We start from the raw sequence: 14,513 nt of genomic DNA on the forward strand, positions 1-14,513 counted from the left end.
AGCTATCTAAGGATGGTACTATAGAACGCCACCTCAAGGTAGGCCTAGTGGCGCCATCTCTTGGTCAGGCCGGAAACTTATCAATCCACCCTCGTATAAATGATTCTAGAAAATACACCTTGCTTCACCCGGTTATAACTCTGAAACTACCCACTTTATAGACAAATGTTTTGCATGAAATTTTTAGAGAATTTAGTTCCCTACAATTTTAACATGATTATTTTAAGTTTGCGATGTACCAAAAAAAATGTTATTTACAGAAAACTGATTTTTGGCACACTAAAACGAACGAAAATTGACACTAATTAACTTTCTCAGATTTAACACAAGGTAGACTCCTTTCTTAGCTCCCCCTCACCTGGGCTAAGATATTTAAACGAAGCTTTGAATATTAACATAGCTGAATAATTAATTTTCTACCAAAAGTCGAATTTAAAACAGAATTCATGAATTATCAATGGAAAAAATAAAATGTCATTTAAGAAATCCATTTTTTTCTCATCGCAAATATAAATAATGAAAGAATTACTTGAATTTTCAAGCAAATGGCCGAATTTTTAACTATAAAAGATTAACTTTTAACCAAAAATGAAGGATTTAAATTTTAATATATAAAAAATCATTTTTAAACGAAAAGATGAATTCTGAATCAGACAGGTAAATTTCCCAACAAAAAAAATTTTTCAATCAGAGATGGATTTTCAACCAAAAAATTAATTTTTAACAAATGATTTTGTAAAAAGGATAAATTCTAAGTCAAAATTTTATAATTTATATTTTTAAATATGAATATTCTATTTTAAATTAAAAATATGTAGTTGAATTAAACCCAAAAATAAGAATTTTTCATTGAATAGTTAAATTTTCAACTTGACAAAATATTTTTTCAGCCAAAAATGGAAACATCAAATTTTCAATTAAAAAAATTGATCTTTTAAAAACGAATATTTTTTTACCTGAAGAGGCGAATTTTCTGCATAATACACGGATTTCCTACCAAATAAAATAGCTTTTGTGAATGGTGGTCGACTATTTCGCCATGTGGTGCCTGAAATTAGAATTAGGAAGAGTAAGTTTAGGGCTTAAGAACTTTTTTTATTAATTTTAATGTGCTCTTACGATTTATTTGTGAAGTTTAAAACAATGATCGAATAGTAAAAATAAGTCTTGATCCGAAACAAAGTAATTCGGATAGAGTTTTCACATCTTACAGTGAAACCCCACATTTCTGTCGAAAATGATTTTCTAAACAAAAAATCAATTATTTCACTAAGTCATATAAGTTTCAATGCATTGTGAGCTTAAATGGACTAGAAAGAGTAGATATAATTTTAAAGATGCATTTTAATTTGTGCATAAAAGTGTTTTTACGATTTTTAGTTGAGTTTAAAGTATTTATTGCATACTAAAAATAAGTCTTTAATAGAAAAAAGTACCTTAGACATTTTTTATAATTAAATTATTTTTGTGAAAAAGATCTTCTCCTTTCACTGCCTCATAGCTGCATCTAGTCTGCAGACCAGGTGGAGCTATGACTTAAATTCTCTTGAATTTTCAAAAAATATCTTTCGAGTAACCGGTAAGATCTCGGCGTTCCTGACGTAAGTTACCGCCTTTGGAACTCTAGATTTGCCTTTCTATGAAGCAAATTGATTACTATAAAGAGTTTGCTCCGGTAAGATTTAATCCTTCATATTCAAATAAACTAACTTTTTCGACGCTCGGAACATAGAAAAGGTTAGGCTCATCAGTTTGAATGATCCCACCTCATAGTAAGAGTTTCTCCCCAGCTTTGATATAAAGATCAAATGGACCATTTTGAACACTAAAGGGGTATATCCAATAGATACGCATGTCTTAAAAATATTACACAGATGACCCATTAAAACATTTCAACATTCTTGAATCATTACCGGGGACATATTATCGCCCCACACACCGGCCTCAAATAGATGTAAGAGCCAAACGGCCACATAATTCTGATTGTATTATTATCCAGCTAGCCACACAGTAAAAAGAAAATCTTAAGGTCCGTTAATCCCCTGTCAGTGGTCCTTCCACGAGTTCTTATTACTTCAGTGCGTCGATCTTGGGTTCGTATACCTAACTCAATCAGATTTTTCATCTGTCAGGGAAAAGCATATATGCCTATGATATAAAAGGAATGCCTCAAGAGAAACATGTCAATTTCTGAATTAGTTGCTGATAGATATAGAGCATATCTTTAAATCGATACATTTTTTAACATCTGGCTGTCACAAAAGTTATTGCATTTCCTCGTGTTAATATAATCAAATCGGTAAGGAATCATTGAAGTGTAAGCTATGCTGAGCAAATAAGCATGGGCTGGGGTCATCTTCCTGTTTTGATGATCGATTTTAATCTCTACTAAATGTTTGCTACAGAACCTAGATAATCAAATAAACTAACTTAAATTACAGCCCTCGGGTTCATCTTAGTTGTATTGTAGATTACAGAGCCGCAGTTATGACTTATATTTCCGACTCAGCTTTGCAGTGTTAAAGATTTATTTGAATGAAATTTAACTCCAAGGAACTTACACTGTCCATATAAGTATCAGGTTTCTCACTCTCATCCACCAAAGACGTTTTTTCCTCAACCCTTGTTGTATAATTCGGATTGTAGAGAATCAAAAACTAAAGTAAATTATTTTAGTATCATTTTTAGCATCGACTATTATTCACTCCTCTTTTTTAGGGTGGAATTCTAGACTGACAGTCTTGTCAGAATTTATCTTGGTTCCTCCGGCGGCCCGAAAATCCATATGAGAAGCTTAGCCGGTTTAGAAGGTTTTAGAGTCTATGACTTTCACCTTAACTTCCTCGCATTGTTCCAGAGTACCCACGGCTTCGATGAGCTAAGCTCTGGACATTTCATCTTAACTGACAACGGTAATGATGCTGCTTTTATGACAGAGGTCCTTAAATCTCGGAATTTTGTTGCCAGGTTTGACTCAAGCCAGTTTAAATGTTTCCTTAGGAACACCATGAGCAACAATAAATGTTTTGAGGTGGTTTTGGAGAACAAGGTTAAAATTTCGGTGCACTTCCGTCGGCAAGGGGTCTCTTGATAACGCAGTCTCTTAATTGCAGATTTGTGAATCGATTCGCAAATCCAATCCAAGCCCAAGCCGCAAATATTCTAATCTGATCCGACCCGTATCAATTTTTTACAATTCTAATTAAATGCCTGTAATTAAATTTTGTCTTTTCAAGGAAATATCGAAGAAACCTGCTGAAATAACTAGAGAGGAGCAACTCCAAAATCAGTTGTCACAGCAATTAAATCTACCTGGCTTACTGGATTCTTCGACAAGTGCACCAACACAACAACCAGCAACAATGGAAAGCAAAGTTTGTATTTTGTCATTTTTTCGGTTTTGATTTAGCTTACCTCGTATCTTATCAAAATTTTTTTTATTTTAGAGTAAAATTTTCGCTCAGACAACCAGAGAAATACCAGAATGGGTTACTGTAATCAGACAGTTTAAAGACCTTAAGTGCGCTTCATTCCTTTTCGTCGCCTGGTTTATGGGTTTTGGCATAGGACTCATTTTTACTTTCTTGTTCTGGCACCTTCAAGATTATGGAGGATCCTCTACCCTCTTTGGAGTTGCTTCAGTCATCAACCACATCTCTGAGATTTTCGCTTATTTCTTCAGCTTCAGACTCATTCGTCAGATGGGACACGTCAAGGTGTTTTAGAAATTTGGACTATGCTTAAAAGAGAAAGGTGGCCGCAGTTGTTTGGTGTGCACCAGGGGATAAAAGGAATATATAAAAAATAATTAAATAGACTGATTTATTAGCACTGAATATCTACGACCCCATTGCACTGACATTTTTCAAAAAAGTTATGCATGTTTACGTTTTGCATTAAAGATTTCTTTTAACGAAATAATTTCTTATCAGGTCTTTATTACAGATTATTTTACTACCTACTTTCAACTAATTTTTTCGAAAATCCAGTTAGTTAAACAATTTTTCACTTTCGTACTTATAATCTAACAGCATTAAACTTGTTTAATTTGTGACAACAAGAGTTTTTAATCCTGAATTGCTTTTAACTGCTCTTAACTATATGAAAGAAAAAGTTTTTTTTATAATTTTAACCAACAAAAGGTTTAGACTTCATTTCCAAACGTTAAGCTTTTCAGGTTAATTAAAAAATTAGAATTTATACGAACTTAGAGTCTTCTGATTCCCTGTGTGCACCTTTACCTTTAATCAGAAATCAGCTCTTTTTAGCTTAGACCCAACTTTAAAGGGTTCCTCAGGGTTTCGGGTCCCGGGGGAACCCTTAAGGTTTTTTATGATCGGGCCCAAACCACCATATTTTATAATTCTCAATGGTCCGGATTGCGACCTGAAATTTCACAAACTTTTGTGTACACTGAACAATCGCTGCAATCCGAACATTTAGCCTGAACCCGACATTATAGGGTTCGGTAAGGGTCCAGGTTTGGACTACTAAAACCTTACACTTCTTTAATTATAAGATCTGGACCCGAAAATTTGAATCTTCTCAAGGATCCGGAACCAGATGTTTTAATTTCTCAAGGGTTAAGGTTTAGATCCAAACCCTTGATATCCCTTAGCTGGAATATTTATTTACGTGGACCCTCTAAAACTTAAGGTTTCCAAATTGAGCTTATGATATATTAAATTCGAAAAAAATATTAAATTTAAATTTAGATATATTTAAGTATAAATACTGTATTGGTATTGCAGTGAGCAATACATAACTTTCTTGCTTATAGGTATTGTGCCTCGGTCTAGGTGGGAATGTTCTGCGCTTCCTTTATATTTCCTGGTTGAAGAATCCGTGGTGGGTTTTGCCCTTTGAGTTTATTCAGGGTATAACTCACGCTGCTGTTTGGGCTGCTTGTTGCAGTTATATTGCTCATAATACCCCACCACAATTACGGTCTAGTGCACAAGGTGTTCTTCAAGGACTTCATCATGGTCTCGGACGAGGATGTGGTGCTATTATCGGGGGAATGTTGGTTGCTAGTTACGGTTAGTTAATCGTGAGAGTAAAAGTTATGCTTTTGGCAAAGGGATGCTAAATAGTTCCCTTCGATAAACAAAAATAAATTTTATGCTTTTCAGGGACTACTATCGTGTTCAGAACATATGGTTTTGTCTGCTTGCTTGTTTTGGGAGGATTTATCTTCATCAACTTCTATCGTGTTGACACTGGATTCGTGTCCGATCTACCGCCAACCGAAGATCCTCATCAGGTAGCCGAAGCCACTCATTTAGCTCCACATGGCGTGCCTAGCAACGCTATTCCCAGAGCTTTAAGCTCAAGTCGTCTTCACGAATTAGCTAATCAAGACTCCGGTTATGGTGCTACTTATTCAACCAGCGGTGGTAATCTGGGGGTGCCAGGTAGTAATGGAGGTAATAATTTCCCTAATACAAAGACTTTATCTTTATCAGTTTGTCTATGGAATCTTTCAAAACATGCTCGAAATTCGTTTAATATCCATGAAATATATTATATTCATGAAATTCTTGTAAATCTATGACAATCCCTTGAAATGTTTTCAAAATTATGGACTCTTTTCAAAACTTTTGGAATTTTCTAAATTCTTTGATATCTTATGACCTTTTGAAATCGTTTTGACCATATTGATTTAAAACCATTTCGTTTAAGGTAATGCCAACCCCAATAATCCATTCTTGAATGGTGGTGGAGGTGGAGGTGGCGGTGGAGGTGGTGATGAAGGGTACAATTATAGTATTACTGGTAAAGGAGAGGACGAGTTTATTCGAAGGAGCTTCCAGGTAAGAACTCACATAATTTCTGATATCACAAAAAAACCAGAGGATTACTCTGATATGAGCTGGTGGTCGTAAACGAATACAAATTTACCGAGTATTAGCATAATAATTTAATTTCGTAAAACTGCATTAAATTACCCCTATGGCTACGTCTCACGACCGTGAGATGGGTGGCCACAGGGCACGATGAAATCACAGTGACATGCCGGCGAAACCTTCGTGTGTCTTGCAAAGACGAAGCGACCTAAGTATGACAGTTTTCTTCATTCATCTCGCAAGCTTTTTTGTATATTTTTGGCACGAAAGTATGGCTTGAAGGTTACGAACCAGTGACAGTTTCGCTTTGGCTAGAGTCATCGCAGGTCCCTTTTAAGGTGATGATACCTCTACTCCTTTTCCTTCTGATTGCCAGTGATGTTGTAGTCACTCGGAGCCAAAAATTCAAAAGCGAATATAGTTCCAGTTGTGGATCGTTGACTTCTTCTCCCTCCGAGCATTGAGCAGGGCTTCGTCGCGGCCATCACCGTAAGAGCGACAAAGATATTAATAAAGCACTCTTTGGCCCGCATTATACCTGTAGAGGTACGTCGATCCCATGAGAAAATCAATTCCTCTTTATCTTAATTAAATATTGATGATCTTAGGAAAGGCAAAGTTTGCTACTTAGACAAGGACTGTTTTTCTACATTCTGTCAAAGTTTCCGTATATTTTCATGTCGAGTAGCTGTTAGTAGGATTTTTTAACCTCTTCTCTCTTCAATTTAACTATTTAACCAAGAGTCGCGGCTACCTTCTCCGCGGCTTTGTAAGGGGATGCTCCTTGGCCAATAATCTATAGTTTTCGGACCAATTTTAGGAGAGGATATATTTTGCGAACGTTAGTGAGCTCAAGCTATTCGAGTGCGCCAAAGGGATCGCCTGGACCCAGTCAGTCCGGGTACAGTGAGCTTAGTGTGAACATCTCTCCTCCTATGTATACTATACAACTTTGTGTTCATTTATTAACCTTAAAGTCTTATGGCAACATGTTGTTAGAAGTGACTTACGATTCCACGGTACCAAAAATAAAGTGGTGATTGTAAAAAAACTGAATCATCGTGAACCAGCCAGTCATTCGAGTAGCGTAATGTGCGCGCCATTGCGGGCTATATCGCCCGCCCGACCATCCGGCGCCCAACATGCCGGCCGCGTGCAAGCCCAATTTGCCGGCCATGTGCAAGCCTGAATTGCTGCCAATATTTTGATTTTAAAAGATGAGTGTGGGATGGAGGAAATAAAGGAAGACGTATATTTTATCAATAATAATATATTTTAAAATTTTAATAAAACACTACAAGTAATTAGTAATGAGTTATTTGGTACAAATTTATAACGCATGCTTATTATGTTGAAAGGTATTCTCTAAAGCTGGTGGCGAAAAATTTTTGTTGTAAAAATTAATAACAAGAAAATTAGAATAGTTCAACATGATTTACATTTTTCTCGTTAATCACTAAACGGAGATTAACAACCGTAAAGTTAGAATTTTTATTTATGAATGTCTTATATAAATAAGCTTTTGAATTTGAAAAGTAAATTTGCTAATAAAAATTACATTTTTTTATAAACAATTTAAGATTTTTTATTAAAAAGATTTTTCATCTTACGTTGTTATACTTTATACGTTGTTATACGCTGGAAGAAATACGATGTAATTCTTATCAGACATTGATCAAGGTTTTTTCAAGTTTCATCAGAATGTCGGGATTTACTGTCTGATGCTTGCGAATTGCTTTGAAAAGGAAGATTCAAACGGTGTACTTCATCTTCTGAGTTAGAATCAGAATCATAAACATGCTGCTCAGAATCATTTTTTTCCCTCGAGATGCGCATAAACGTCTCCGGTTTAGACTCTGACAGAGAGTGGCAAACTTTCTATTTATTCCATTGTTTATAATTTCTCTGCTCTATCCTTATTTCTTTCGAAGTCCTTACTCTGACAAGTTAAAAGAACACCAATTAATAAAAGTTACGAGCTCTATTAACTTAACTTAAATGCAGGTTTATGGACAGGTACCACAGTGTTATAGACAAATTGAAAGGTTGCAGTACGAACCAATTGACCAACAAAATCGGAATTTTCCTGGACAGGGAATTAACATTGTGTAAAATCGAAATCAACATTAAAAGGTAAAAGAAAAGTCCATTTTCGAGCTGAACTGTTCCTAAATTCAGAAAAAAAGGAAGATTGACAAATATAATCCAGTTCCGACAAATATGTCACTTACTGTCCAGCGTCACTATTATAATTAACTTTCCGGCGTTTAAAAAAATAACAAAAATTTGGGAACTTCTCCAATTTTCTTCTCGTTGTTTTTTTTTAAATCATCATTTTGGTTGAACATTATTTGAATTTAGGTTGAAAGTTTACGTATTTAGTATAAAATGAATTTTTTTTGTTTCGAATTCAATAATTTTTTAATTTTAAATTTAAATCTCTTCGTAAAATTGATAACTATTGCATGTTTCTTTGAAAGCTCATATTTTCTGTTTAAAAATTCATCTATTTGGTTGAAAATTAATGAACTTCATCAAATTTGTCACGAATTCAGCTTTTTGGCTTGCAAGTTTAAGAAAGTAGTTAAATTATTAAGCCAAAACGAGGTGGTTGCAAACAAAAAGGATGATTTTTAAACAAAACAGTTGCATTTTCCACAAAATAATTACATTTTAAACCTAAAGGGTGAAATTTTAACAAATAGAATAAATGTTCTACCAAACAAAGACAAATTTTCAACAAAACACGTGAAATTTTAACCAAATAGTTGAATTTTGAAGATAAAATTACCACTGTTATAACAACAAATAAATAGTTTAATTATCCACCAAGACCTTTTCAGTGTAATCTTATAATTCTCTTTGATTCATATACAAATTACACTACAACTAAAAGTTAAACAAAACCGTTTATTTCACTGTTTACGTTTTGAGGCTAAGCCTCGCGCCAGTCGCGACGTCTCTTTAGTCCAGAATGGAGACACTTCTATAAATTTATATATAATGATAAGAAAAAAATAGTATAGTCTTACCTGCAATTTTTGATTATCAATCAGTATCCAAAAAATCAATCAGGATTCGAAAAAAAATCAATCACAATATTCACGAGAATCACAATAAAATATTCCAAAACTTCAAAGAACAAAAAGCGCGTTTTGCTACAATGAACTTGTCACTGTACAGAAAGAAAGCGGATATCTCTGGCACGCGCAGTAGTTATTCCTTTGTATTTTTAGTTTATGTAATGCCATGTGTTAATTTAAAAATACACAGTATCATTGTTGCACATGCCAGAGATATCCGCGTTCTGACACCACTGCGCGGTGACGAAACGAACTGATGCATAAGTTGGGCGCGAAATTCAAAGTTGCAGAGTTTAAAAAAGAAAATGATGAATTCCTTAAACAAAAAAAGATATATTTTGCTGATTAGCTAGATTTCACTTCCCATCTTTTAACTTTTAAAACCCAAATTGCATAAAAAGTATATCCAAGAAACATGACATAATATAGAAATATAGACTTGTAAACGATTGATCAAAAAATTTCAAAATGTCTGAAAAAGTACTTGTCCTAAACGTTCACTAAGTTTATCATTGATTTCAAAACATTTGGAGTTTTTATGATTTTTAGTGGAAAAATTTAATTTAAAACAAAAATTGTTTAAATTATTTTAAAATGTCTTAAATAAACATATTATTGATAAGATTCATTTGCCGTTTCTATCATTCCACATAATACTGTTAGTGTATAGTTAACGTTAACACCTCGATTAATGCATAAACTAATAATAAGTTTTTCAGCATTTTAAAATCAGATAACATATAACTGAAAATGTTCCAATTATCTAACATTCACAATTCAATGTTATTTTTAAGAATACTTTATATAAATTTTTTATAATATACAGTAACAAAATCTTTTCTTGCCCGCATTTTCACCGCGACAAAACAATGCTTAATGGCAGGCATATCGTTCCCTACCCACTGTGCGGGTAATGGTCGTCAATGCTGTCCACACTTCGGTCTGCCGCTCATTCATACCGACCAAACGACTCTATCGCCGGCATGTCGTATGCCGCCCGTCGCTCCGGTAATGTGCCAGGCACGTTTGTTATCTGGGGTCTTGGTTAAATATTTCTGATCTGTATATTTTCTTGGCGAAACTAGATACTAAGCTAATCAAAAAGTGAATCAATATCCTCTGCTGTGCTATGGGTCAACATCTGAGATATCTTCACACAAATTTGACCGAAGATTAACAATAATAATACATTGGAACAACTAAAAGACGAGCTCACCCTGTATTTCTCTTCTAAAAAGAAGGCGGTGTTCGAGAGATACCGGTTCAACGCCCGAACATAAGTTTCACATCAGAGTGTTTATGCCTTAATAATGTCTCTATGCATGCTCATCAAAACCTGCAAATATAGCACATTAAAGGGTGAATTAATTAGAGATCGGATTGTCATTAGAATCCGCGATAGGAGCACATCTAATAAGCTTCAGCTAACAATGGACTTAACCTTGGAGCAGTGGATTACGATGCTTTACCAATCTGAAACTTAAAAGAAGCAGATAAGTTAAAGAAACATATAGCTAAGCTTCTTGAACTTGACGTCATGACTTCAGTAGATTTTCCCATGGAATGATGTAGCCCTATAGTGCGTCTTCGCAACGATTGTGGGGACATTCATTTGTACTGCGATTTTAAGATCTTAAATCATTCTGTTAAAAGAACTATTTACCCGATACACAAAGTGGATGTGACTTTTGCTAGATTAAAGGGGGCTAAATAATTTTAACAGCTGAACGCAAAAACGGGTACCATCCAGTAAAATTGGCTCCGGAGAGTCAGTTGTTAACGAATTTTAGTATCTCGTTATGTCGCTACATTTATAAGAGACTACCTTTCTGAATAAATTATACCTCGGACTACTTTCCTAAGAAATTCTCAAATACCTTGCGCGATATACCTAGTATTTTAATTTAAGTGGATGGTGTCATATTATACGACGATACGCTAAAGAAAAATTCCGCGATACTTAGGGCTGTACTTAAGTACTTGTCCGAAGCAGATATCACTCTGAACAAAACTAATGGTAAATTCGCTATAAAAAAGTAGAGTTTTTAGGACACGTGATCTCATACAAAGGCATTGGTGTATTGCCAACTCGAGAGTCAGAAATAGTCAACTTGCTGATCACAAAGGACAAAACTAATGTACTACGATTCATCGCGATAGTAAACTTTGCATCAAAATATATACCTAATAAGTCTCAACTATTTGATAGCATCTCCGAATTCAGTTTTAAAAAAAGTTAATTTTTTAGGACAAAACCTGGGCTTGAGAACCGATTCGTGAAATCGTTTTTATCTACACTAGCCTGGGAGCTAGGAACCATCCGATCCGCGGTAAACGTTAATTGTAATTCATTCTTGAGAAAACCTTTTCAAATTTATTTACGATTTTTATCTAAAGTCAGCAAAGAAATGTATGATATTTAAAGGTTCTGAAAAATTTTCCAAAGTTTCTTCCCAGACGTTCAACCAATTTGCATATTTTTAGAAATTCTGATTTGAATAATATATACATTCAGGTGCTATTTGTGTTATAAAAATTGTCCATAATTGGAAAATAATAATCAAGAACTGACGTCTCCAGTTTTTGCGAATCGAATGCCAATAGAAAAAATTTGGCTTGATATTTCTGGGTCTACGAATTAATGGTAGAGCAACTTTGGGCAGGCATAATTCAATATATTCAATCTCTTAAAACAAACCTTCGCAAGAAACGATGGTAAAAAACGCCGTCAAATAGTAAATTCTTACTAGCGTTAAATACAAAATTATAGTATAAAAATGCGCGGGTGTAAGGGGATATAAAAATTTCACAATTAAATGCTGTGATATCACTAAAATTATAATAGTAATAATTAATTTTAATTGAGTTCGTAAAAAAAGGATATGTACATTGCGATCAGATATAACATAAGAACTCAAAGGGCGAGGCACAGCTATAAGCTGCTTTCAAACCTAACCCTCTTAATCTACTTTGAGCAATAAGTAAAAGAAACTTATAAAAACTTGGCTTTGAATATAAAGTTTTCAGTAATTTCCTCCCTTGCAGAAGAACATATAGCTTGCCATCGGATCTCATTGCAAGAAGTTTTCTAGATCGCCTGTCCTCTACAAATGACAATCTATCAAATAAATATTCCGATACGTCCTGCGAAAGGACCCTGAAAGTGAGGACACACAGTTGCACTTCCCATCTGTGCTTCATTTTCAGCCATCCTGATTCTTACACGGCGGGTGTTATATGGTCGTATTTTATGATTCCATATGAGTGGAGGAGAGCGACGGAAAGGATACAATTTTCTTAAACGCAGATACGCTGCTTTGATTTTAGTCGTTACATGGTTCTCGAAAATGTAACTGGATTGCATTTTAAGACCTCAATTTTTCACCTGAGTTAGAATGGACAACAAGGTTTCGCCAATCGCGAAGTTGGGCAGGCAAGCATCTTTAAAGGTAACTATAGGAAGAATGACCGACTTAGCAGGGTTAATAACAAAAAATCGCCCTCAAGTACCGCCTATAAAATCGAGAGAAATTTTATCAAGGGGCCCGGAAGATCGTTGGTATAAATCGAAAACAGAGGCGGACTAAGAGCACCACAAAAAAAAACCTACAAATGAATCTAACTTAACAGAACCTAACGAAATTTTTCTTAATGCAACACAACTTAACTTAAGTGTGCCCGTTGTAACACAATAAAATTCATTTCATTGTACTACAGGTGGTTAAAAATTTAGACGCACATTACTCATTTGAAGAAACTTGGACCTACAAGTAGAACTGACCGCATTTCAATTAACCTGACAATGTTTGTATCAATTAAAATGTAGAACTGTAACTTAAACATGCAAATGAATAAGAGTTTTATTCAAAAATTTTTGTCTCTTTGCTTTTCTTAGACTTAAGGGATATATTTATATTAACTTTCGTGTTTACATTTTATCTTGCTTTTTATCGAAATTAAATTGATTTATATACCTACTTCAGTCTATTTTCTGTCTGCTATAACGTGTCCTTTTTTCTTCGAAGAAACGATGCAAAGCATTACGCTTACGTTTAAGGCCTACCTTCGTTTCCCTTTTCAACATCCAGCAAAAATCAGCCATCATGACCTCGTTCCATCTACCCTGATATCGTTGTTCCATCACTTTTATTTCTTGATGAAAATGTTCCCCTTGTTCTTCGCTGAAATCACCAACATTTTCTGGAAACTTATCCAGATGGGAATCTAGAAAGTGAAGTTTTAAATTCATCAAGCAGCCTAACTTTTTGTAGCTTCTTATCATTTTCGCAACAATATTCTCGTAGTCTGGACTTTTTTTGTTACCGAGGAAATTTGCGTTTACTGCTTTAAAACTTTCCCAAGCGTCCATTTCAATTTTGGCCACGTGGCTCACGAAATTAGTATCTCTTGTCAATATTCGAATCTGTGGTCCATCAAAGACTCCTTCTTTCAATTTAGCGTCTGAAACATTAGGGAATTTAAGGGATATATACTTATAGCATTGTCCATCTTTGTCTAACGCCTTGACAAATTGCTTCATGAGACCAAGCTTTATGTGGAGGGTTGGTAGTAAAATTTCTTCTGGATCAACGAGGCTTTGGTTGATGATATTATGAGAACCAGGTTTGAATGAATCTCTTAAAGGCCAACGTTTTTTTCTGTAATGATTGGCTCGATTTCTGCTATTCCACAGGCATATAAAGCATGGCTTTCTCGTGAAACCCGATTGTTGGCCTAATATCATTGTTATGATTTTGAGATCACCACATATTTGCCTTTTGTGATTCGTGTAATTAACTTTTTCAAGAAGCATTTTAACATTGTTATATTCTTCTTTGATGACCGTTGAGTAAGCTATAGGGATAGGAGCGTAAGTATTCGTGTTATGCAGTAAAACAGCCTTAATGGTGCGTTTTGACGAATCAGTGAAAAGTCGCCATTTTTCGTCTCTGTACACATTTTTCTTCAAGTGGTTCATTAGTGCGTTAACGTCAATGCATTACACTAAGGACGTCTCTTCGTCTTTAACGAAAAACTTTCTGAATATACTAATATTGGAACATTAAATTTCATTTTATGCACGCCATATTCGTCATCTTTTTCGTCATTTTCATCGGAACCATCAGAACTATTTTCTGTTCGATCACTGGTTTCACTACCGTCTCCATGACGTTGACTTTCAACCTCCATTCTATCATCTTCTAAAGCGCTTAAATCAGTCTGGCGTGCATTTTTATTGATTTCAATTGCTCTTGTGACTGTGCGCACATTAATGTACGAAATGTTATTTTTATTTTTGGCGTTGAACCCTTTGACGGAATTCATGCAAAAGTAGCAGTCCTTCGCAATAACGGGTTTTTTTCTATATGGTTGGTGTAGAGTACTTGCGGTACTTTTCGTTGTTTGAATTCTTTAGACGATACAACATAAGTCTGCAGGAATTGCAAATGACGTGAGGAACCCATTTTGTTTCTTGGTGTAGCAATTTACGGTCAAAACACTTTTCGTGAAGACTTTTCACTTCCTCGTCGATTGATTTTCGCAAACTGCTCACTTCATATTTACTGCAAATGTAACAGAATGA

The 14,513-nt window shown here is 34.8% G+C and overlaps 1 protein-coding gene across 3 annotated transcripts in view; it reads left to right on the forward strand.

The window, feature by feature from the left end:
• The window catches only part of LOC117174161 (major facilitator superfamily domain-containing protein 6), a 263,255-nt gene that overhangs the window by 143,309 nt on the left and 105,433 nt on the right, over positions 1-14,513 (forward strand). For all 3 annotated transcript variants that reach the window (XM_033362978.1, XM_033362979.1, XM_033362980.1), the window contains exons 6-10: positions 3,237-3,374; positions 3,447-3,716; positions 4,781-5,039; positions 5,133-5,426; positions 5,683-5,813. In XM_033362978.1, the coding sequence (XP_033218869.1) occupies positions 3,237-3,374; positions 3,447-3,716; positions 4,781-5,039; positions 5,133-5,426; positions 5,683-5,813 (1,092 nt within the window). The remainder of the gene's footprint in view (positions 1-3,236; positions 3,375-3,446; positions 3,717-4,780; positions 5,040-5,132; positions 5,427-5,682; positions 5,814-14,513) is intronic.

Source organism: Belonocnema kinseyi, chromosome 6 (assembly GCF_010883055.1).
Source record: "Belonocnema kinseyi isolate 2016_QV_RU_SX_M_011 chromosome 6, B_treatae_v1, whole genome shotgun sequence".
Taxonomy (NCBI): domain Eukaryota; kingdom Metazoa; phylum Arthropoda; class Insecta; order Hymenoptera; family Cynipidae; genus Belonocnema; species Belonocnema kinseyi.